Consider the following 23,732-nt stretch of genomic DNA (forward strand, 5'->3'; position numbering starts at 1 on the left):
ATAACATTCCTCTCTCCGTTTTCCCACCTTTGATATAAGAGGATGTGCCAGGTCATAACTATGTTTCTACATCCTGTCTGAATCTTTGGCGACACTAGTAATAGTATGACAAAATATGGTTCTACACTGGCTAACTCCTTTACACCATGATGAAGTCATTCAAGTGAATAAATTGATGAGGATTATAAAGTTCAGTAGGCTACTTATTACCAGGGTTTTCTTTTGCTTGCGGTCATTGGTTTCTGGTGGTATATCTGTAAGCATGGTGGACAGGAGTTGGTCATGATCTGAATTAGTGCTTAATTTGACTTCAGAAGAATTCAAACATTGGAACACTTAAAATAACTTTGATTAGTTCAATTAATGATGGCAATGTGGTCAAATTAGTTTAAGTAGTAAGTCAGAGAGGCTTATTGTCGGTATCAGCCAGGGTGTGGGAGTCTATCCCTGTTTCAATGCGCTAGAACTCTGGGAGATGGATTGCTGAGGTGGAGCGAAACACCTACAGTACCATCAGCTCCCAGTACTTAGCACACACATCTTCAAGCCGTGCTCCTCATATGTTGAGTTGGTGGTGCCGGGGTTGAACCCATGACCTTGCGGTCGAAAGACCAACTGAGCCGAATTTAGTTTATTGTACTTTAGATATCACTTAGTTTTGCTTTTGCTACAAGGCTCAAACTGATTAATAAACAGATTTATGAAAATTAACATAACAATTGTTATGACTTTCCTCTCACACATGGGGAGCAGGGTTGCTTGCTTTATCACATATTTTCAGGGTGATAAGGCAGGCCGCAGATATTATTGTCTTTTGGCCAAATCTGTGATTCTCACATTTTGTCAGTCTCGTTATTGCTTGGTGTGGCAATATTTAGAAACGAATGCCTCAATAAAGAAGCAATCATCAATACTCAGTGTAGTTAGTCATAGTAAACTAGAAGCTTGCGCTCACGTCTAACGCCACGCGTCCGTGTTGTTGTTTTCCGTGAATATCGTGTCTCCAGGTGAGAGAGAGACACACGCACACACAAAGCGTACATTTTGAACAAAGGCAGACAGCCATGCTGGGCAGGTTGTGTGGTCGTTCTGTAATCGAGCAAGGACAGAGAGAGGTAGCTAAACTACAGGGAGAGCGAGCGTTCCATGCTCACCGCAGTTCTCAGAAAGCCCTGCTGTGATTGACCAGTAATCGCAGACCCACCAAGCTGGGTTGAAAACGCAGAGGTGAAGTCAGTGACGTATCACAGCCACCAAGCACAGGCATGAACGCCACTTCTGCATACAGCACACCTGTGTATGACTTGGCTACCTGAACAAAGTTGTGCGCTCCGTGGGCACAAATTAATTTGCATTGTGGGCGTGGAATTCTCTCATGTTATAATAGAGTGGTATTTGTCCTCAGTGAACTCTCTCAAAGTGGAGACAGGTGTGCTGTACAGGAAGTGAACCCACTTTGGTGGAAGTTTTGTCCTAAATGTAAAGATTGTGCCTTACTGTACATCAAAGACATCTTCCAATCACTTCAGTAACTTCTTATTCATTTCCCATAACAGTTAACCACATGAACCCTAGCGTTCATGTAGGTCAGGATGCATTTGAGCAAGAGAGATTTGGTGTAGTGGGGAAAAGGACAGACCCTTGTGGGACACCAGTCAACAAAGTATATAGGGTTTAAACGGTTAAATAATTCACAATACCAAAATATTCTTTACTTTCCTATAACAATCAGTCCTCTTCCAATGTATTACAAGTTGGGCTTTTTCGCTTGTACTGAACGAATTTCTTTACATTACCCTAACAATTCCATGTGAATATGGTCTTATGCATAACTCCAGCCATTGCATTTACCGTCTGCGGTGTAGAAAGTCGTATCAATAGAAGCAAATATGCACTGTAGGAAGTGGACAGCTATAATATGCGGAACAGGAAATATAACACATTTAAGGCACATTACCCAAGAGGAAGGTATTGTCGTCATTCCAAAAACAGTGAGATCTTCAGGTGTTTGGGGTGAATCAGTCATACAGTAGATTGTGTGGGTTTCAAGTCTGCAGGAAGTGACATAGTCGGACATACACAATGAACTTTGTTTTGGTTTTTATTTATTTTTTAAACTGCCTTCCAACACTCGATTATTTTTCAAACCCCTTTTTGAACTTGACATGTCACTAAAACTATGTAAGTCCAAGCTCTGTATTTATAGTATAGTAGGTCGTTTGCGTCTCTTTTAAACCTTTTTTGAACTTCCAGAGACATACTGTAACTGAGTAATGGTTATGCTTGGCACAAAGTTATGTAGAAGCAGGAGAATAGCTGAAATATGTACAACATAACAAGGCGTAGTTGTATTCATTATGGTCTTGCTGCAAAGAAGAAACCTTGACATACTGATGTGAGCATTGTTTTCATTGAAATTTCATCAGTCATATTTTAGAGCTTCACTCATTAAAACCAATGAACAATATGAGGTTTATATATACAGTAGATTGTCACCCAGGCCTTTGCCATCGCTTGTTCCTAAAGAATCAAGGTCCTTCACGTTGACTAGAGCGATTAGTTCGAACCAGTGAACTTCCCATTCCTTGACGACTTCTCTGCCCAAACAGCTACTGCCGCCCTCCATAAATACAGTCTATTGTAGATACTGTGTATCTATAAAATCCTATTTTAATATTTCACAAGAATTCTCTGCTTTCTGTTCCCAGACAGCGTTTTTGGTGAAAACAGAGACTCTCTTCTTTCTTTTGAGATATTTGGTGTCTGTCACTGAATGCATAGCGTTTTTCCCAAACCAGGGACGCCAGCAGGATGAAAGTGGTTAGAAATAGGGAAACCCGATGTCATCAAAGAAGTCAAATAATGACATGACAGATACAGTATTGGCCAAACCGATATAGTGGGGTTGCTCTACATATTTTGTATCTAAATCACATGGGAATGACTGTGTTGATTCTCACTGTTCTCAGATCAGCCGTCTCCAGCAGCACCTGTCTGCCGGGGAGCACCAACAGGACTTGCTACAAGGCCAGCCGGTCATGTTTGTGTCGGCACACACCCAGCCCCCCGCGGACAGTCTGGTGGAGCTCATTGAGCTGTGCGGGGGCACAGTCAGCAAAATCATCCGAAAAGCTGGTATCTGCATTGGGGGATTTGACAGGAAGAGACCGGAAGGTTGCAGGATCCTCTCTGAACAGTGGCTACTCGGTAAGATGTTAACCACTTAAAAGACCTATATACTTCCTCGTAGATGAATTGCGAAAATAGCCGGTCTATGAGTTCACACTGTGTTTTGAGCTTGTAAATATTAAGTATTATTTTCTCTTCTTTTTTTTTTCATAATGACATGCCCAAAATAAGGACACCAACGTTAAAGTGATTAATCATATCTCCCTCCATGTTGTTTTTGACATTTCAATATTGTAAAAATTCCTTTATTGGACAGCTGAACAATTAATTTTACATTACGTGACATTCTTTTCTTTTTCTCTTTTATTCAGATTCTATCACCCATCTCAAGCTACTCCCGTATGATGACTACGAATTGGAGAGAAGATCCCCATAAAATGTGACTTTGAACTGTAAAGATGCACTTTTACAATGGCTAATGCCTGGTTCATCTCCTCTGAAGTATTACATACTGTACATATTTTCATGCAGATCTTTTTTCTCACATTTTCGTATTCAGTAAGATATGCCCGATGTCGTGGGAAATGTTATGTGACTGTCCATTTTAGCCAGCTGGAAACTTGATGCTGCCGGCTTGTGTTTTGTTGTTTATTGCCAGTCATCACTGGCTTTGACCTTGTTTCTGTTAGTTTAGCGTAAAAATTACATTCGGTATTTGGTCTTATTGAAATTTTAATTTCAGTCCCTAAGTGATTTGGGGTAATTGTCCTCATTTTAACTACCAGATTACATTAGTACAAAGGGTGTATATTTTGTTTGCTGTTAGAGACTTAAAAGGAAGGGTCTGTCTTGCAGGCAACCCCGTTTTCCGCACCACGTAGGGAGGGACTTTCCCACGAAAGGAGCGGCTCTAAGGAGTGCTGCGGCTTGTGATTGGGTGATGGAGTGTTCCGCTGTGTTCATTGTAGTGGGGACAAGGATTTACTATTCTGTGCCTATCAGGTCGCAACGCGAACAGGGCTGAATCGGCTCAAGTTAACTTTGCGTCACTCGTGGTTCAAGTTCGCTTGAGACGGCGCCCCTCCGTCTCAGTCTACAAATATAGGCCGATAGTCCCTCCCTTTATCGAAGTCCTCCCTTTATGGGGTGCAAAAATGTGTCGCCATAACAAGAAGTCCGCCATGAGAACTTTTAATTGTGCATTGACGGACAATCATAGGTTTATGTTTATGTTATGCTTTTTTATAAATTTTATGCATTAGGGCTGGGCAATATATGGATGGCTATATCAATATGACATGAGACTAGAGGCCCTATTTTCGCCATGATATACCCCTTATCCCTAAAATTATTTTTTTTACTTCTGAAAACATTTTAAAATTGTTCAACTAGTCGATCTACATCAACATGTGAGCTTGAAATTGGCTATTTGAACTATTTTTTTATTGAGGCGATTCATATTTGTTGAGTTGTAATATACAATACATACATACGTCTGAACTGAGTGGTACTGTACATAAGGTGTGTGTGTGTGTGTGTGTGTGTGTGTGTGTGTTAGGCTGCGCAACAGTGACACGTGAAAAAACGCTATTTCCGTGCTCGGACGGACGCAGCCACTGCCAGGCAGGGACACACATGGCTGTGCATTGGAGTGACTGCACCACTCAAAAAAAGCTGCTCTATATTGTTGCGCCGGCTACTACCTACCCCTGACCATAACCCGCAAGCACGGAGCAGCGCATCCCTCACTAACCTTAATCCGGTCGTTTTAATGGACCCCTCATCAACCTTAATCCGGTGGTTTTAACGGACCCCTCACCAACCTTAATCCGGTCGTTTTAACGGACTCCTCAACAAACTTAATCCGGTCGCCTGTAAAACAAGCGCCCCCTCAGTGACCATAGACTACCAGGCTCTGCGTAAAAGGTCATCCCATATATGGAGCCTACCAGCAACTCCACATCTGACCTAAAACTATCTACATATACAGTATGGAGCTCAGCTGACCTGTCCTTCCCCACCCGTCCTTCCTGTTCTGACATTCCATATGTTGATATGACTTCATCAAACCCTGTACACTCAAGACACGCTCCATCTAGTACAGAATTAATTCCATATGTTGATCTGACACCCCATGCCAAAGCGCCAGCGCTCGCCGAGCAGTCTGCCATCACCCATGCGGGGCGAGGTCGCTACTTGCCCTCAGAGCGTCTTACTGGTAACTTTGTTGTTTGTGTTTGTATGTAGTGTATAATGTGTATTGTCATGACTGTTAAATAAAAAATATATAGTGTAGTGCTAGCGACCCTGCAAAAGACCCGGCCGTAACTTGCTCCTCCAAGTGAGCTAGCTCTCTTGGCGCGGCTTGTTGCTTGCCTGGTCTACTGAGTTGGAGATCGGGGTTCGAGTCCAGCTCAGTATGTAACGTTCAATATATAATAGTAGCTGGAACAACGTTGTCTCCTTGCATCAGCGGTTGCCTGGCAACCAATAGGCCAATGACAGACCGACCGTCCCTCCGGGCTATGGTCTCTTTACAAAGTTACCACTTCGTTAGACCAATCGGCTTCGACGACGTTACTAAAGCCTCAACGTAAACCGCGTCACCAGACTGTCAACGAAACGTGGTGGAGAGGTGAGGAGGCGTGTGTCACGTGTGTACAGTATGCTATGCAAGTGTGTGCGTGCGTGTGTACTGTCTGTATTTGTGCGTGACATTTGCAGCAACTAGCTAGCTTACCCAGCTCAACAAGAACAGTTGCAGAATGATATATTATTCTGCCAAATAGCGGCTTAAGAGTTGTTAACGGTCCATGCTGGCGGTTTAAGCTAGTGAAGATCTAAAACGGGGGGGGAAAGCCGTCACTTTTAAACGTAACGAAAGCTATGAGACCGGTAGTTTGTGGACTGTTAGCTGCCGTTAGCTAACACTCAAAAGAGTGTTATAGTTGGTCAAATCAAATGGAACAAGTAGAAGCAGCACAGCAGTAACTATCCACAGATTCCACAGCCAAGGTTGGTTGGTGTTTGTTCTTGTTGAACATGTTGTGAATGTCTTGGCTAAATGTTTGCCGGCGGTGAGACGAGGGTGCATGATGTGTTTTGTTGTACATTGCCGCATGGTGGGACGTTAAAGCCAGCCGCACAGGGTTTGACATTAGCATTAGCTCGCTAGCTCTGTTCTGTTCCCCTTTTGCTCTAGTTTTAGTTCTCCAGTCAGTGTGTCCCACCATAGCCAGCACCAGGCTGACTTGCACAGACAGGGGGGTTGTGTGTTGAACCCGTGTCCAGGGTGTTGGTGCAAGTCGAGACACACTTCCATTTCTTCCTCGTTTTGTTTTGTTTATTAGTTTAGAGTTGAGCAAGGGAGAACCAAAAGATGCTGCTTTCTCTGGTTGTGCACACATACTCGTTGCGTTACTGGTTCCCTGCTACGGTCATGCTGGGGACAGCACCAGCTTACATGCTGTCATGGTGGGTCTGGAAGCTGCTGTCAATGCTCCTGCCTGTCAAGGTGTATCACAAGGTGGACGACCGGCTCTACTGTATCTACCAGAGCATGGTCCTGTTCTTCTTTGAAAACTACACAGGGGTGGAGGTAGGTAATACAAAAAAACATACATTACTGTAGCTCTGGTCCATACTAGCCTTAAGGACTTCTTAAGGCTTAATACTTGTTTCAGGAGCTAGCATTACTGTATGTATTACTGTAGGTTTTGTATGGCAAACACGTACGCTGTCCCTGGTATGCTGGATGGGGATTAAACATAATGTGCTTAAAACCACACAGGAAGCCGTTTGAAATGAATAACAAGTTCACTGCAAACTGCTAAAAACAGATCGATGTGACACGTGCTTCCTCTCACTGTGCTGATGTTGAATTTACTCCTAAAATAAATAAATACTAAAGACCTTTCTAACAAGCTGATTAGCCAGTTGCATACCATAGATTTCTGCATTCTTATGCCACGCCTAGTACAGCAGGTGTACTAGGGTGTGCATATACAGTGTGACAGTGTTTACACACACACACACACACACACACACACACACTGTGTATACGCAAGCACTAGAAAATAGATCCCTGTATTGCACATGGTGAATTGTAATATAGAATATTTGGGTAAAGTGTTTTTTCATCACAACTAGGCCAAATCGATAGCTTAGATGGGAGTCATCACGTTTTCCTGCAAAGGTGCGAGCAGAGCAGATTCTTCTATTTGTAAGCATAGGCAGAATCTATCTTGAGTGGCGCAATGGGACACAACCTTAAAGTTGTTTGTGTTCTTAAAAGCCTTTCATGTTTGTTTATATTAATGACGTGTTAACTCTTTTTAAATTACCGGTAAATACGCTGTCTGTCAATATGAATAATGAACTTAGTGTAGGGTTTAACCTGCTGTTATTCACCTCTCCCCAGATTGTTATATATGGAGATATACCAAAGAACAAAGAGAATGTTGTCTACCTATCAAATCATCAGTGTACAGGTAAGACTCTCAGAGGTTGTGTTTTAAAGGAAGTAAAGTCTGGGTTGACTGAATTAAAAAACTTGTTTGAATCATTGGCCTTCTCTTCCAGCGGACTGGATCATTGCTGACATGTTGGCCATTAGGCAGGAGGCCCTTGGTCATGTGAGATATGTTCTTAAAGATGGACTCAAGTGGTTACCATTGTATGGATTTTATTTCTCTCAGGTACTATATATATGTTTATAATTGTAGCTATGATTTCACTGAGTTTCATTTGCTACTGGTGAATCTGTACATAATATACAGTATTCATTCTCCTATACACTATTGATAATCTCTCTATTATCTCAACTTACTGTTTGAGACTCATCTTACCGTTGCACAAATCAACTTGTCATTTCTGTCCACCAGCATGGAGGTGTTTATGTCAAACGAAGTGCAAGATTTGATGTGAGGGCCATGAAAAAGAAGCTGCTCAGTCAAACTGAAGCGGGAACACCAGTAAGTAATGTTAGGCTTTTGAACCAGAACTTCTAACGACCATTACAATGTGGAGGTCACCTAAAAACCTTATTTTCTTTTCACTTAAACCAAACCTTTCACCACACATACTGGAGATCCATTGTAAACTAAATGGTTCACCAACTACAGTACGAATATGGAGATCTATTGTAAACCAGGTAGACCAGACCTTTTAATTACATAATTGGAACATGGAGAGCTCACATAGTGAACTAGAAAAAGTGCCCCTCGGGGCACAGGTCTCCACCAGGGCAGGTCAGGTTGTGGCCTCCTGGTGGCGCTATAATAGGCCAATGTGAAAAGTGTGCCATTACTTCTTATGCCTTGGATGGCAATTGGATGATTTGAGGCATTATGTTCCAAAAATGTGTTTCGCAAAAATCCACCTGTTGGTGGCGCTATAACAGGCCAATGTGAAAAGGCTGGGATATATTCCTCAGCCTAGTAGGAAAGTCTGTGAAAGAAGACGCTGCGTTCATGACGGGCAAATCCTGCAAACTTTGAAAGCCTATGTTAGCCAATTAGGATGGAATATGTTTTTCAAAAGTCGGCCTCCTGGTCGCGCTATAACAGGCTGTTATGGAGAATTTGGGGCAGAGGTTGGCATCCAGGGAATGTGTGCAAAATTTGGCAGTGCCGAAGATTCGCTGTACACAGACGGACACACACGCACACACGGACGGAGTGCAAAACATGCTCTCTCCCCATGCCTTCGGCCTGGTGGAGACAAAAAGCTGTGGCTATACTGTATGAAGTATTTTGTAAATATATTATAATTGGAACAAAATGTAATCACCACCTGTCCCTTTGAGCAGCACTGACAAAAGGAAAAAAAAACTTTTTTACTATTGGTTAGAAACCTAAATTAGATATTTAGAGTTATGATTCATGTTTCTTCACAACATTCAAAGTTTACGTTTGAATGCCTTTTGGAAACCGTCATTTAATTTACCATGCGCTTATTTCTCCAGATGTATCTTGTCATCTTCCCAGAAGGAACCCGGTATAATCCAGAACTCAAGAATGTGATCGCTGACAGTCAGGCTTTTGCTGCGAAGGAAGGTAGTATCAATATTATAGTAACCACTAAAAACTTGTTGTTTTCTTGTTTCTGTACGACTTACTGTACAATTATGAGTGTCAGTGCCTGCATTGCATGGCTTTCTCCACCATCGGTGTGTGAATGAGATGCACATTATAAAGCATTTTGGAGAAAGGCACTGCTGCACATACACACAGAATTGTATACACCCCTTCTATTCTGCGACAGGAATTATTTTGTCAGAATAGGATTAAGAATTAAGGTATTCACATGGTTACATAATACCCTATTCCTACACCCTGAGTATGCCATGAGAGAAAAATGGCCTTGTGGACAAAACCCTTCATTTGTAACTTAAGTCATGGAAATTAAAACAATCACGAACACCAATCAACACTCCTCTTCACTATTAATTAATTATGTGATACAGACAGAAACTCTTTGCCTCTGTTTTGGACAGAAACTTTTATATTTGAGGCCCCAGGGTGTTAGTGGCTCAAGAAGTAGAGTGGCCTTCTTGTAACCGGAAGGTTCCTGGTTCGATCACTGGCTCCTCAAAGTGTCCTTGAGCAATAATTACAAGCTAATTTAAACATTGTAAAATATTTAACGTTATGGTTAATAATCAGCCACTTTCAGGTCCATCTGGAGGTTGTGTTTTACATAAATTCAGTACACTTTTTAGCATACACAGGCTAGCTTGAGTTCATAAACACTCGTTTGTATTGACTGGCCTAGGTGTTTAAAGTGACACACTAGTCAAGTTCACTGAATTGTATGCCTCAATTTGTAGGAGGAGGAGAGAAACCCGATGCACGAATGCTATACTTGTGCCAGTGCAGGTGCTATCCATGTTGAGGGTTTTAGCCACTGGTTTTAGCCCAGATTTGGGGAATTTCACTTCTGATCCAATGACTTCCCACTAGGCGCTTGGGTCTTTTGAGATACTGACAACCAATATAAAGTCAATCTGTTGGGTGGTTCTCGACATGAAGGAGAAAGACAAGACACACAGAGATTCTGTGCATTTATAGAGCGATGGTTTTCTACTCAATAATGGAACAAAAAAAGCCAGTTTTGGCCTCCTTGCACTGGCTCCCGGTTGCTTTTAGAATAGATTTTAAAATTATTTTACTTGTGTACAAAGCATTAAATGGCCTCGGCCCCGCCTATATTCGGGACTGCTTGCCCAGGTACGTCCCAAATCGCCTCCTTAGGTCCGCCACTGCTGGCCTGCTTAAAAAGCCACAAAAAATACGGCGAAGCAGCATTTTCTTTCCACTGGCCGACGGTTTGGAATAAACTTCCAATCCACCTTAGACTGGCACCCTCCCTAGATGTTAAAACTCAGCTTAAGACCCACTTTTTTATTTTAGCATTTGGCTGAATCCTTTGATTTTAATCTCACTGTTTTTACCTATTTCTTTGTCTTTATATGAATTTTTATGTCGTTTGGTGTTTTTTTGCATTTTTTACTGATTATGCCTTGATTGTTATGTTGTTTGATATTTTTTATACTTTGTTGTCTTGTAAAGCACTTTGCGCTGCACTCGTGTCATGAAAGGTGCTCTATAAATAAAGTTTATTATTATTATTATTATTATTTGGCTGTCCTGAAGGTGACCCAATTACTGCACATGAGCCAATTGGATTTTGGATAGAATTAAGCTGTAGGATTTTACGTGCTGACAAATGGTGACATTAAATTCCATAAGCATTTAACTGTATACTCCTCATGCATTGTGCAATCAGTTTGTCTGATCATCACACCTGCTGTGTGAACAGTATAAGAAAATGTCTGCCAATGAAGGTGGTGAATTATTTTCTTCCCTAGGACTGGCTGTTTTGAACCACACTTTAACACCCCGAATGAGAGCCTGTCACGTCGCCATAGAGGCCATGAAAGACCACTTGGATGCTGTGTATGACGTCACGGTTGTATATGAGGGAACACAGACTGCCACTGGTCAAAGACGACCTGCTCCATCGATGCCAGGTGAGCAGGTCTTAAAGAAGGCGTTCTCCATCTAACAGACTAATATTTACTTTACTTTATAGTAGCTTCCCCGTCGCTAGGCAACGCTCTCTTCCGCTGTCGTCCATCATTTAAATGTTTTCCCTCCATCCACTTCCATTATATGTGATCTTTAGCTCTGTTTTTCTCTGAATTGAGGTGATTGAACAGAATGTCGATGTTCTAGCTCAATACAAAAATCTGCACTACTAATCTGCACTATTAATATATTAGCGCTTCTGATGAAAGCAAGATTGTCCATCGGTAGATCCGTAATGGCCGATAACTACTTCTGGTTCACCGGGGTGAATTCCGGGTGTTCAAAATAAAATGTCCGGCTAAAATCTCCGGCAGGGGAGGGGTAGAGCTGGAGTCAATGGTGAACACCCTCAGCCAATAATGTCTAGTCTTTCTATCAGTCTCTTGCATCACAGTCTAAACTTTCAAGGAATTGATCATTCGTTATCAGTTGTGCAACAGCATGTATTTTATTCCTAAGTAAACACATCGCACAGATTACCTATTAACTGAAAATGGGAGGGGTTGAACTTAAATTTAGTTTGTGTTGTGGAATTTTGGTTTTTCTTGGTTCCCAGCCCCAGTTTGAAAAGAAATTGTGTTGTGAAAAAAACATCCTGTTGACTCAGGAATAATCATACGTAGATGTGTCTCTAATAAACAGAAGAGGAAGACTACAAAAATGCATGTTTCTCATCACGCACTTCCCAGCCACATGTTTTGAAGGTGACTGTAAAGGAAGTGTACGGTTGAAAGATTGAGCTTCAGTATGGAATGTTTTCCAAACCTTGAGCTTTTTCCAGTAATATATTATCTTTGAAAATGTTCTCAATCAATCTTTTTTATATATACTTAAGATCGAATACTCTAATTTAGAAATAATAGTGAAATATAATTACTGTGTTAACATGAAATCACAGTTACAATTTATCCTTCAAGGACATCCTTGCAAACATACCATGTTTCACGTTGACGCTTCACGTCATGTTAATTCAAGGTCAGATGCATCGCTTGGATGATCCAATGGGACCAACAAGCTGCTTTCTCACACATCTTTGGTTTCTCATGAACTATAGGGGTTTGTCTTTTAATGCCATGGGAGCATTGAGTATCACGTGATGTGTAAATATATTTTATTCTGTACATGTTAACCTCATGTTGATTTAATTGCTCATTCTACGATGCCTTTGCTGAAAGGCTTTTCCTGTTTTTGTTTAGGCTTTCATTCATGTTTTCTGTTGGACAGAATTCCTGTGTAAAGAATGCCCCAGAGTCCACATACACTTTGAACGTGTGGATATGAAGGAAATTCCTCAGGAGCCTCTGTTTTTCCGCAGGTGGTTGCACGAGCGATTTGAGATTAAAGACCGGTGAGTTTAAGCACCACATGAACAGCCAAATTAAATTTATGTATGAATATGGGATGGATGCCTGTAAATATCAGACACAAAGGTGAGATGTTGAAGCTTTGGAATAGACTTAAATATTTTTAACTGGGACATTTCTAATTGTTACCCCTGGGCCAATAATGAATTATTTAATTAAATAGATTATGCTGTAATATTCATGAAATACAGAACTATATGTTCCTTGCGTAAAAGGAGAGATGGGCTGTTATGATACAAACCAAAACTAAGAACATATCGTCTTATTAAAAATAACCTTATGTTACACAAAATGTATCCAAAAGTCAAAGATCTTTTTGTGCACAGCTGCATTCTGTGACCTTACCATTAGCTTTAGAAACGGGTAGATTCATTGGTACTCCTGAGGAGGACAATGTGTTTAGTGTGTGATTTGGAAGACATTGAAAATTGAATGATTTTTTTTGTTTTACTGCCCATTATATGATGAATAATATTGAGACACTTATTATTTTGTAAAATGACAACTATTTGTTAACTTTTTCTGGTTCGATGATTATGAAAAACTTGAATTTTATTTTAGGAAAGGTATTTTTCTTTTAGCAGATTTCTTATGTAAAGCGTGGGGGAAAGGCAGAATGTTTTGTTTGTGTAAAAGGGAGTTTGAAAAAACTGTTCATTTTATTGTACACTTATGCAATATTGAAGCAATTAGTTGTATGGTGTGTCCTATAAGTCCATGTGGGCTGGGCACCTCTGGTGCATGACGCATAAATAAATAAATCTATGAACATGCAAGCCTAAAAACATAAAATTATTGTTTTAGTTGTGTTTTCTGTTCATTGAAATGAAAAACAACAAAACTAAATTAAACATGACAGACATGATCATATCACCATGTGCAGTAGTGAATTGCTAAGCCAGTCACTTTACAATTGAACAATGTCTTTGTTAGCTTAGACGCAATTTTATTATGATGAATACAACTTACTCTCTTGAATCACAGCAAGACATAAAGTTTCTAATTGACTTAATCCCATATTATAGAAGTTGGTTTAGTAAATATACTGTACCTAATTAGCTGAACCTCAGGGTTCAATCTTTTGTGTGCTCTCATTACTGATCATTTTAAATCAACTGATATATTCATCTGTCTTTTCAAAGGCTGCTAACCACTTTCTATGAATCTGAAGATGCAGAGAAAAAATTCAAGTTTCCTGGCAAAGCCCGCATTTCTCCACTAAGCATCACAAAGACCATACCATCAGTGATGATCTTGGGAGGATTGACACTGCCGTTACTGTTTACTGAGTCAGGCAGGAAACTCTATTTCAGGACCTGGCTCTACGGAACAATCCTGGGATGGCTTTGGGTGCATGTTAGTCCATGAGGAACAAGATTAAGAATGCCATTATATGGTGCACAGAAGGTATGGAAACATCATGCCATTTTCCTAGACTACAACAAGAGCGATATTGAAGCAAAGCCATGTTTGTAAAGACTTGGAGATTATCCCATACTTCTGCCTCACCATCTACCTTCAACTGTAACCTGAATGAAGAAAGAGAGATGCTTAGCTGCTTGTGCTACTTATTCACTTGCATTCTCTGGATTTGCTGCCTGATATGGTGAAAAAATGTCAACAGATTTGTTGAGTGCATTACTTTTCTTGAATATTCCCCTAGAACCTCAACATTAAAGTAAAAAATAGATACAAACCTCCCTTTGGATATTAATCCCATTTCATTGCCAAGATTTAGCCAAATCTGTATTCTTGCATGCTCAGAGACCCAATCAACCTCATCAATCCACGGTCAGGCATAAGACTTAATGTTTATGAGCAGACATGCTCAAATTGACCAACATCCATGTCATTGACAAAGTTTTGATGTCTCACTAATCATAACGATACCTCAGATTTATATAGCGCTTTTCTAAGTACTCGTCGCTTTACATGGGGGGGGGGGGAAATTAGGTAAAATAATCAAATAATTTAAGTAAAAACGTGGGTTGTGGAAGAGGTGGGTTTAGGGGCCATTTTTTGACGGATGGGAGGTTTAGTGTTCCACAAGGAGGGGACAGAAACTCAAGGTGCCCTATCACCCCAAGTTCAGAGCTTGGTCTTCACCAAACCCGAGAGATGGGGAGGGGACATTCTCAGGGAATAATGGTGGACCGTGGAGGAGATCTGAGAAGTAGGGTTGTTGGGGGGGCCTTGTAGGTGTTGAGGACTATTCTTAAATAAATTCTTTGTTTGACCAGGAGCCAGTAAAGGTCTTGGAGAATCACTATCATCTGCTTTTTCACTGTTGCCCATGTCCGGATGATTATGCACTTTGTTTGAAGTTGTTTTTTACATAAATACAGTAAACTTTTTAGCATACACAGGCTAGCTTGAGACCTTGAGTTCATAAACACTCATTTGTATTGACTGGCCTAAGCATTTAAAGTGATGTCACACAGTCAGGTTCACTCTGAAAATGTACTGTAGTCCTAGAAATGACACTTCTAACATGCAAGCGAGATCTTTTCCTAGAGTCAAATGTCTGATTTCAGCTTGTATATCTAGGCCAGTTAATATTGATTATTTGTGTGCTCGATGTGAACTGTATTTCACAATCGAATGTTCTGCCATGGTGACATATTTTATTAAGTGCAAATTGTAAAATCTTGCCAAGACCTTGTTTAATTTCAAAGGCATTGTTGACATAAATTGAGCAATACATTTATAATATATGTATTTTTGCATCACCAATTTGTATTCAAATTATATTTTCGCCTCAATTCTCCTACATATACATTTCATTCTAAAAAGCTTTTCAAAGCATTGCCAGTACAAGATATTTTGTATGGCTATGCTACTTTATAAGTTCTGTTACAAAAAACTCAAGTATCTACTGAGCAATATGTTGCCGATGCCATTTTGAGAGTATGCTGCATTATTTGCCAATGAAGCCATCTGTATTATATGCATAACTGTATTGTAAAATGCAATTGTATGTCCAATGTCCATTCAGATTTACTATGATAAAAACGTTACTTTTTTCCACTCGTCACTTTACATATATTGGCATTCTAATCCTGTGGTATTTGTTTGATTTATCTAATGGGTCATTCATTTTACATGTTATAAGAGTACCTCACTTGAATAATCCTTCCTTGAAATGACCCTTCTCAGCCATTTTCTATCCATTTTTATTCTCAAGTTTAGATTGTAATTCATCAGGAAATTCAATGTAGACACTAATGCCAATAATTGTTCCCAGAAATGTGTGCCTTCTATTTGAGTGAGTTGGTCCCGACTCCCGACCCATACCATAGATTGGTCCTTATATATTATAACACTATGGTTGGTCCTCGAGACTCATCCAGAGGACCATGAGTCCCGTCATCTTAGGATAGCACCCTCTGCTGGATAGCACTGGAACTGCTGCTCGAAATGTAGCATATTGGTCAAGTTGTCTACAATTCATAGAATCAAATGCATTGATTTACACTTTTTGAAGAAAAATGGCGATGTATGTACATTTTGAATGAGGATGCCAGTGTGAAATAAAGTGTGGGGAGAATCTATGGTTCTATCATTCATTTTCTAAACGGTAATCAACTTTTTGTTTTTCCCCCTCGGATCCCTTTGTCAGGACAGGAATTATTTTGAAGTTCATGCGCTGTATCTCAGGCTAGTCAACTGCATGGAAACACGTTTTGAACATTAAACTTAAAATTGTGTTTTACTTAACGTTTTAATAACATGTTTATATACATTGTGATTGTACCATGGGTACTTGAGGGAGTTCCATGAGGTACCTGAACATTCAAGTTAAATTGGATTTACAGTGGAACAGTGGATTTACAATATAGGCTACATTGGGGTACCAGAGATCGTAATGCCATTAAATCGGGGTTCCGTAGCATAATGGGTGTTCATGAAATTAATGTTTCGGAATCACTGGCATATGTTTTCAAATGGGGGTCCGTGGCCTAATAAATGTTGAATAGGGGTCCTTCATGAAAAGGTTTGGTAACCACATGCATTGTACAATATAGTTTACAGTATTACTGAAACCTGTTCAATACATTTTTCATGGAAAATAAGCAGGGTAGTTTAATGTTTTCGTATATATCTTCAGTTATGATTATGAATATGATGTATCTTTCTTTTACTCTGGGTTGACTGAAGGTGGTGGTGCATGCGCAGTACACTACTAGTATATCCCATTATCCGTAGGAACAGTTTAAAGTTGATTTATTTATTTCAAAACAAAATCTGCACGTGCTCCAACGTTCGTTTTAGCTTCATCAAAAATGTATGATTTTATTATACAAACTCCAGTTACCCTTCTTAGATCAATTTTTGTGATTATAAATAATTATAATCTAAAAAAAAATCCCACACCCGTCCCTCCAGACGATGGGTTTTTTTAGACACGCACTAGGCTGCTGTGTTTTAGGAGGAAGAGGAATCCAATCCAGTCTAGTGCTGGAGCACAGCAGATCAGACACGTCGTGTTTGTACGTAAACTAGAGTTTAAGGTATGTCCTATTGTCCTCAACTCATTATACATACGAAAATAGGCTACAATTAGTGAAGTATATGCTTAAGTTATTTATGGATATGTGTTGCAGTGTCGCAGTGCCATTAGCCTATATCATCTATATTTATATTTACTTTTAATTTTATACGGTTCATTTATATATATTTTATTACAAAAAAGGATGAGTTATTATTACGATGTAACAATTAACCATTGATCCAAATAGCCTACTTGCAAACATGTTAAAAACCATAATCAATCACGAATTTGGAAATAACTAGATGTCTATTGTAGATAGCCTATAGTTTGTTTCAGACATGTTTGGCTAATCATATTTAGCATTATGCTATAGGTTGTCAGCTATTTCAATGTATAAGCTAAGATTGTACATTCTTTCGTTTTTAGAATTAAGAGATGTGGTCACTACACTGGTCAAGCAATACAGAACACTTTAATAACAATTACTGTTAAATCATGAATGAAAACACCTGCTGGTCAACTTCACTCTTATTCTACAGCTCAGCGATGGCAATTGACTGGCTTGGATTCAGCTATGCCATAGCACTGGGACTGGGAGGATATGTGGGATACAAGAGAAAAGGTTGAAACTAAGTTAACACATTTGGACAGTGCTCAACTGTGGACTCCATGCTGCATAAATAACTACATAAAATGAAGTTGTCATTAATAATATGTAATATCTCTTTTTGGATTTCATTTTTAGGTAGTGTGATGTCATTGATAGCTGGCTTATTTTTTGGTGTTGTATCTGCATATGGCGCCTACAACATCTCTAATGACCCAAATGACATCAAGGTCTCTCTATGTGAGTATACCTGTATAGTAGGCTATAACTGTCTGAGCCCACTTTAATATCATGACTTTTTAATATGTGGAATGCCAATAATTGTATTAATGTAAACTGAAGGACAGTACCATCACTATGAGGAATACTTCTTCCTTTTTTCAGTTGCTTCAGGAATACTCACAGTTGTGATGGGAATGAGATTCAAGAAATCAGGAAAATTAATGCCTGCTGGCATTATGGCAGGACTAAGGTCAGTAATGTAAAAGGTCTGACAAACATTGATTGATTCAATTAATCATTTATGTGTCATAAAATGATATTGTATTGTTTGATATTTACAGTTCTGATCATTGTATAACTGTCTTTCTTACAGTTTGTTGATGGTTTTACGACTGCTTCTCTTGATTATAGCCTGAAGGAAAAAAACATTGACCAAAACATGGGGCTATGCCACTACAAAGGATACCAACAACCACATAACAGAGGCATTCCAGTGTCATTTTGATACGTTATGAGCTTGCAGATCTGCTACTTTTTGTATTTCTGAAAGGTTTTTAAGAACGTAAGCCAAAATGGGGACACCAGGTTGAAAGTGGTTAAATGTTCTGCAAGTGCACGCTGTTGCTTTTGTGCAGTACTTTTTAAATCGAACTAAATTGTTTACATTTTGACAGATGTGAACATGAACGATTCGTTACCTTAAATAATGTGTTTACAATACATATGTTGTATTACTACAGAAGTACAGTAAGTGTGTATGGTGTGATAGGACATGGTGTTAGTCTTCACCATACTGCAATATGCAGTAGGAGCTATTTTATGACTATAGGAATATAGGCCATTAAACTACTGCTGAAATACCATTAGATGTATTCAAATATTACACGATCATCCATGCACTAACATTTCAAAATGAAAGAAGAATAAAGTTGAGATGCTTAAAACTTTAATGCCATTGTAAAAAGCCATTGTGTGCAAAGGTGACTAAACTCATATGATTTGTAATACATTGTACATGTGTGCAGATATAAAACAATATGGGATACAGAGGAAATAGAATAATAATTGGTCCATATGTCCTACACATTAGAATTTCATAATGTATGAAATTATAAAATCAAGGCACAGCATAAGAATTATTTAGAAGCATATAGCTGATTCTCATTTAAGTAATTTGACATCGAACACTGCCAAAACAGTCTTTACATAATCTTCATCTGGTTGAGGCTTCCTCTTGCTGCCTGGCTGCAGGAATCGAGTGATGGCTGGTTTAAAGGTAATATTCCTACCCTGGAAAGACTGCAAGGAAGGACAACAGTTCATTTACACTGGTAGTTATCTTTATAAACAGGACATTTGAACTTTCTCAATTTCAGACTGTTGTATACAAAGAAGTGCATTGTGTACAAATTAAAGAAAGAAGTGATGTTGATGTCATTGCTACCAATACCAATTCCTAAACTAGATGTATGCCTCTGCTTTTTAATTTTATGTGATCTTTTCATTGCAGTAGTAAGGTGTAAGGAAATAGACAGCACCCTTTTCAGTTTTTCTATTTCTAAGACCTGGAGGCAGTGGCGGAAGGTTCCTATTACGGCAGTGGGTGCCCCCCGCCCCTCTGTTTGTCAAGTCTCAAGTCAGTGTGGAGATTACCCGGCGGTGTTGCTGCCCCTCCCCTCCCTCCCGGCTCATGGCTCTTTACAATACCCGTTCTGTGAACACCGTAAAGGTGTGTGCCTACATGACAAAATGACCAGGGGGAGGGGAGCTTCAGCCTTCAGCCAGTGGGTGCTTTTTGGCTTATTATTTTGTCAGTGGGTGCTTGTGCCCTCAAGCACTCCTGAAGTTGACGCCGTTGCCTGGAGGCGTGGTCAATGCTCTTTGGCCACTCAATGCCAAATGGCATTGATCACGCCTCCAGGTCTTAAGTTAAGTAATAAGACCTGATACTTAAGACACGCAAAATACAGCCCAATATGTCTTCCTTAGCGTTGTGATAAGATAACGGGAAGTGAGGTATAAATTAAATATTGTATGATGCAGTCGAGTCCAAATGAATACAGGTGCCATGCCAACTGTCATCACCTTAACAAAGGTTGACAATGAAGACTCAATATTGTTCATAGGGTACCAGGAAAGGGCAAATGCTGTGACATACCAATGCAATTATAGACAAAACTTATAAGATCACACAGAGCCTCTATATACATACATACATTCAGCAAAAGTTTAGCCTACCTTGACATTGGGGAACTGAGAGAGAATTCCAGTAAACTTCTCCTCCAGCATCAGAGTGCATTCAAGCAGCTCTACATCTGCACAGCTTAATTGTCCTCCCACCAGGTGTATGGCGCCAGAGAGTGCCTTTAAGAAGTGTGATACAGAATATTTCGTAGTTAATAGAACTTCATAATTCCAGGGACAGCTCCAACGCTAACCCTAGTCTCCCATTGGACAAAATAATAATAATAAAATGAACAACAATACAAAATAAAGTTTGATTGTATTTTAATTCAAAAATAGCATCCTGCACACCGTCTTCACTTATATAGCAGTATATTAGTTTCGGTCTCACGACCTTCATCAGGTATCTAGTTACAAAAGCAACAGGTAATGGTTAGTATAGGAACTCAGAGAGGCGAGGACCTCTCTGCTAATAAGTGAAGACAGTGTGCGGGACCTCCTTTTTCTAATTATTTTCTCCACCAGGCCGAAGGCATGGGGAGAGAGTATGTTTTGCACTCCGTCCGTGTGTGCGTGCGTCTGTCTGTTCGTCCGTCCGTTACCAGCTAATCTCTGCCACCGTTGGCCCGATCCATGCCAAACTTTACACACACATTCCCTGGATGCCCCGAATATTCTTCAACGGCCTGTTATAGCGCCACCATGAGGCCGATTTAGGCAAAACACATTTCTGTAGATTACTCCACATTTTATCCATATATCACACAATTCGGTATACACTATCTCCATAGTCATGTGATCAACACGGATCTGCACCATTTCCCATCTTCCATCTTGATTGACTAAGATTGGCTTCCAAAACTCACATGATTGGTCCATTTAGAACAAAATGCCACAAATCAAACACAGTGTGCAATTTCCGTGCAATTATACACGCACATTTCCACTAGGCAGAGGACGACATGGCACTCATTCTTTTCCAAATCAGCCTCATGGTGGCGCTACAGGCCAATTCCTGTTTTTAGCTATAACTCAGAGATGCTATGAGTGATCTGGCTCTGCATTTCTTCAACAAAATGAAGAAAATTGTTGCAAAAAAGAAACAAACAAAAAAACATGTTTATATTAATCCTAAATATTTTGCCAAACATCTCACACAGTCCTATCCTCGGTGGAGACCTGTGCCCATAGAAGGGCACTTTTTCTAGTTCACACTGGTTGCCTGCTCCGACGCACCTTTCTAGTTTCTACAGAATTCATAGGAAAAATGTTTGCCATTTGTCATATGAACTGAAGCAAGCAATCAATTTGCTGCTGTAATTCTAATGCTTAGTTTTTAGACAGATATGTTTTAATGCTATATGTACACGTTTTTAATTGTACCTTTTCAAACACAGGAAGGTAGCGCTCAGTTGCTTTAGATTGAATGGTCTCCAACTTAGCTGGAACATCTGCAGGTGGCATGAAGGGCAGAATCATAATCATTTCCATGAGGTCCCTCAATCCTTCTGAGTACATGTTGATCCTAAAGGAACAACATATTAATAAAATACAAACACATTTTGTGACTGAGCTGAAAAAATTACAATACGAAAATAATATAAATACATGAAATGAGTCATACATTACACGTTCTTTGAGGTCCTTCCCATCAAGATTGTATTTTCCTGCAATGTAATTCAGTATAGCCCTTGTCTGAACAAGTTTCATGCCATCAATTTCCACCATGGGGACCTGCTGGAACATGAGATCTCCATCTAAAATAAGATTAAATAAGAACGCACTTTATTCATCCAGGAAATTCAGTCACACATCGAGGGTGATGAAATTGGATACATGAGCCTACCTTTATGAAATTGGATACATGAGGTAGCCTACCTTTATGTATCCAAGTATGCAGTATGCACCCTTATGTGTCTATAATACTAATTCTGAGTATCCGTATTTATTTATTTACATCTAATCTGTATTGTAATCAGTACATGATGATACTTTCATTCTGGGACCAAAGTATGTGTGAGTCATTTACCATTTGAGACGACGAATCATCAATCAAGTTCAATGTAATATCAGTAATAGTCAATATAGTAGCATATAAGTGCTTGACATAATAGAGTAGCCTATATACCTAATTGTAGAATATACAGTACTCATGTATAACGAACTTACCTCCCAAAAGTTTGACATACTGTTCACGAGTTGTCAAATGCACTTCATCAAACTGTACATGAAATTGACAACACGTAAATAACATTGACAATCACTAATGTAGAAACATTTGTAGCTATTACTGTAGAGAAAAATGCTTCCCCGTGTTACCTCAACTTCAGCAACTGTCAAAAGCCAACGAATTGACTCCATCTTCCCTCTCCCATTGAAGTAATGCAGAACAACCTTTTCTGCCATTGTTGGAAATGGAAATCTGTAGAAAGGTTAAGAGATGCTCATGCTGATCATGTTTCCTTAATCAATGCATGCTTCACTACGATTTAATTACTATTATATTTAAGAACAGACACTAATACTTACTGAGGTGAGTGAGTCGTGGAAAAATAAATGGTAAAAGTGAACCGCAAAACAAACGAACAATTGTCCAAATTTGGACAATGTCCAAGGGGAGGGGCAGGGAGGTACAAGATATTGGCCAATACAGAAAGAACACCGTTGTCACTCGATCACATGCCCCAACCTGGTGTCAGTGGTGCGATCAACAGGCATATCGACGTGCTGTTTTGGAAACTGAGAGAAAGGGGCGGGACCAGGCCTGATGTGAAACAGGGGCGGGAGACTGCACGATCCGGGCACCGGCCAATCGGTGGCCTGGAAGTTGGAACAAAGTTGGAGCAGTTGGGGAAAAAAAGGACAAGATGGAACTGCAAATCTGCAATCAGCAGCATTGATAACAGTACCCGTGGAAAGCCCCGGTTGATCTGTTAAGGCTAAACAACCTAACCAGTTACAACGACAGGCGGCCAGGCTACTGCTTACTGCTCAGATCCTGTCTACTATAATGTCTAGTGCCCGTCTTACTGCGGATCTGCATCCGCTAGTTTGCACGTTTGCCCACTCTCTTCTCCCACACACACACATTCATGCATGTACCGTTTCCGTATCCGCTCCAGCCCCGGTCCACGTGCAGAGAATGGGATCACATGGGGCTTTGGTCCATAACCGATTGGTCTCGGAGTCTCGTCCATGTGGTGTTGGTAACCAACCAAAAAATACTCATTAACATTTTAACAAGGCATTATGGGACCTACTGCTGTTGAACTACGTTATGGTTAAATAAATATTATTATAAAGCTACATTTAACATTGTAAACAAGCAAATGGGCAATGCATACATTTAGCTGTGGCGGTATGGATTTTTGAAATAGTCAATAAAACCGTGCCTGTAAATGGTTAAAAAATGGTCAAGTATAAGTAACTGTGGGTAGCTTAGTTCTGTTCGGATGTGAGGGCGATCTGGCTGCGACATCTGTCACCCCATTGATCGCTAGGGTTGATTCGGCTGATCTGGCTGGCTAGGCGGGTGTCCCCTTCCTCCCTCACCGCTCCATATGTGTCCCCTCCCGAAGCTCCGCGCTCGGTGTCAGAGGACGTGCTCCCCGGCGCGCATCGTTGGTATACCAGTAGCTGCACTC

General features: G+C 40.0%; 4 protein-coding genes across 5 annotated transcripts in view; 3 read left to right on the forward strand and 1 right to left on the reverse strand.

Moving 5' to 3' along the window:
* mcph1 (microcephalin 1) overlaps positions 1-4,509 on the forward strand; it is a 40,060-nt gene extending 35,551 nt beyond the window's left edge. Inside the window, exons 14-15 of the mRNA XM_080781745.1 lie at positions 2,970-3,207; positions 3,501-4,509. Coding sequence (XP_080637871.1) covers positions 2,970-3,207; positions 3,501-3,565 — 303 coding nt within the window. The 3' untranslated portion in view covers positions 3,566-4,509. The remainder of the gene's footprint in view (positions 1-2,969; positions 3,208-3,500) is intronic.
* A 1,311-nt stretch (positions 4,510-5,820) lies between these two features.
* Positions 5,821-16,132, forward strand: agpat5 (1-acylglycerol-3-phosphate O-acyltransferase 5 (lysophosphatidic acid acyltransferase, epsilon)). 2 transcript variants are annotated; one of them, XM_080781965.1, is made up of 8 exons: positions 5,821-6,727; positions 7,550-7,619; positions 7,711-7,826; positions 8,013-8,102; positions 9,095-9,185; positions 11,000-11,161; positions 12,444-12,567; positions 13,726-16,132. In XM_080781965.1, the coding sequence occupies exons 1-8, from the start codon at positions 6,509-6,511 to the stop codon at positions 13,949-13,951; spliced, it is 1,098 nt and encodes a 365-aa protein (XP_080638091.1). In that variant the 5' UTR covers positions 5,821-6,508; the 3' UTR covers positions 13,952-16,132. The 2 variants fall into 2 exon arrangements, with proteins under 2 accessions (XP_080638091.1, XP_080638092.1); XM_080781966.1 differs by having other exon boundaries at positions 12,459-12,567.
* A 905-nt stretch (positions 16,133-17,037) lies between these two features.
* tmem14a (transmembrane protein 14A) lies at positions 17,038-18,684 on the forward strand. The gene is made up of 5 exons (XM_080781968.1): positions 17,038-17,094; positions 17,615-17,697; positions 17,821-17,922; positions 18,067-18,154; positions 18,278-18,684. Exons 2-5 carry the CDS (start codon positions 17,622-17,624, stop codon positions 18,318-18,320), a joined length of 309 nt encoding a protein of 102 aa, XP_080638094.1. The 5' UTR covers positions 17,038-17,094; positions 17,615-17,621; the 3' UTR covers positions 18,321-18,684.
* Positions 18,685-18,833: 149 nt separating this feature from the next.
* On the reverse strand, positions 18,834-22,794 carry LOC308328219 (glutathione S-transferase 3-like). The gene is made up of 7 exons (XM_080781967.1): positions 22,618-22,794; positions 22,408-22,510; positions 22,258-22,309; positions 21,713-21,845; positions 21,472-21,613; positions 20,143-20,268; positions 18,834-19,203 (listed from the first exon to the last, which is right to left on the reverse strand). Exons 2-7 carry the CDS (start codon positions 22,492-22,494, stop codon positions 19,066-19,068), a joined length of 678 nt encoding a protein of 225 aa, XP_080638093.1. The 5' UTR covers positions 22,495-22,510; positions 22,618-22,794; the 3' UTR covers positions 18,834-19,065.
* Between the last annotated feature and the right edge of the window lie 938 nt (positions 22,795-23,732).

Source organism: Protomyctophum bolini (assembly GCF_963924005.1).
Source record: "Protomyctophum bolini genome assembly, chromosome: 14".
Classification (NCBI taxonomy): Eukaryota; Metazoa; Chordata; class Actinopteri; order Myctophiformes; family Myctophidae; genus Protomyctophum; species Protomyctophum bolini.

Excerpts from the sequence above, each read along its gene's own strand:
- tmem14a (XM_080781968.1), top strand. The coding sequence starts at position 17,622 with ATGGCAATTGACTGGCTTGGATTCAGCTATGCCATAGCACTGGGACTG. Across the intron at positions 17,698-17,820 it reads TGTGGGATACAAGAGAAAAG|GTAGTGTGATGTCATTGATA; the intron begins GTTGAAACTAAG and ends TTTCATTTTTAG. Across the intron at positions 18,155-18,277 it reads GGCATTATGGCAGGACTAAG|TTTGTTGATGGTTTTACGAC; the intron begins GTCAGTAATGTA and ends TCTTTCTTACAG.
- agpat5 (XM_080781965.1), top strand. The coding sequence starts at position 6,509 with ATGCTGCTTTCTCTGGTTGTGCACACATACTCGTTGCGTTACTGGTTC. Across the intron at positions 6,728-7,549 it reads AAAACTACACAGGGGTGGAG|ATTGTTATATATGGAGATAT; the intron begins GTAGGTAATACA and ends ACCTCTCCCCAG. Across the intron at positions 12,568-13,725 it reads CGATTTGAGATTAAAGACCG|GCTGCTAACCACTTTCTATG; the intron begins GTGAGTTTAAGC and ends GTCTTTTCAAAG.
- LOC308328219 (XM_080781967.1), bottom strand. The coding sequence starts at position 22,494 with ATGGCAGAAAAGGTTGTTCTGCATTACTTCAATGGGAGAGGGAAGATG. Across the intron at positions 22,310-22,407 it reads TGACAGTTGCTGAAGTTGAG|TTTGATGAAGTGCATTTGAC; the intron begins GTAACACGGGGA and ends TTTCATGTACAG. Across the intron at positions 20,269-21,471 it reads ACCTTCCTGTGTTTGAAAAG|GCACTCTCTGGCGCCATACA; the intron begins GTACAATTAAAA and ends CACTTCTTAAAG.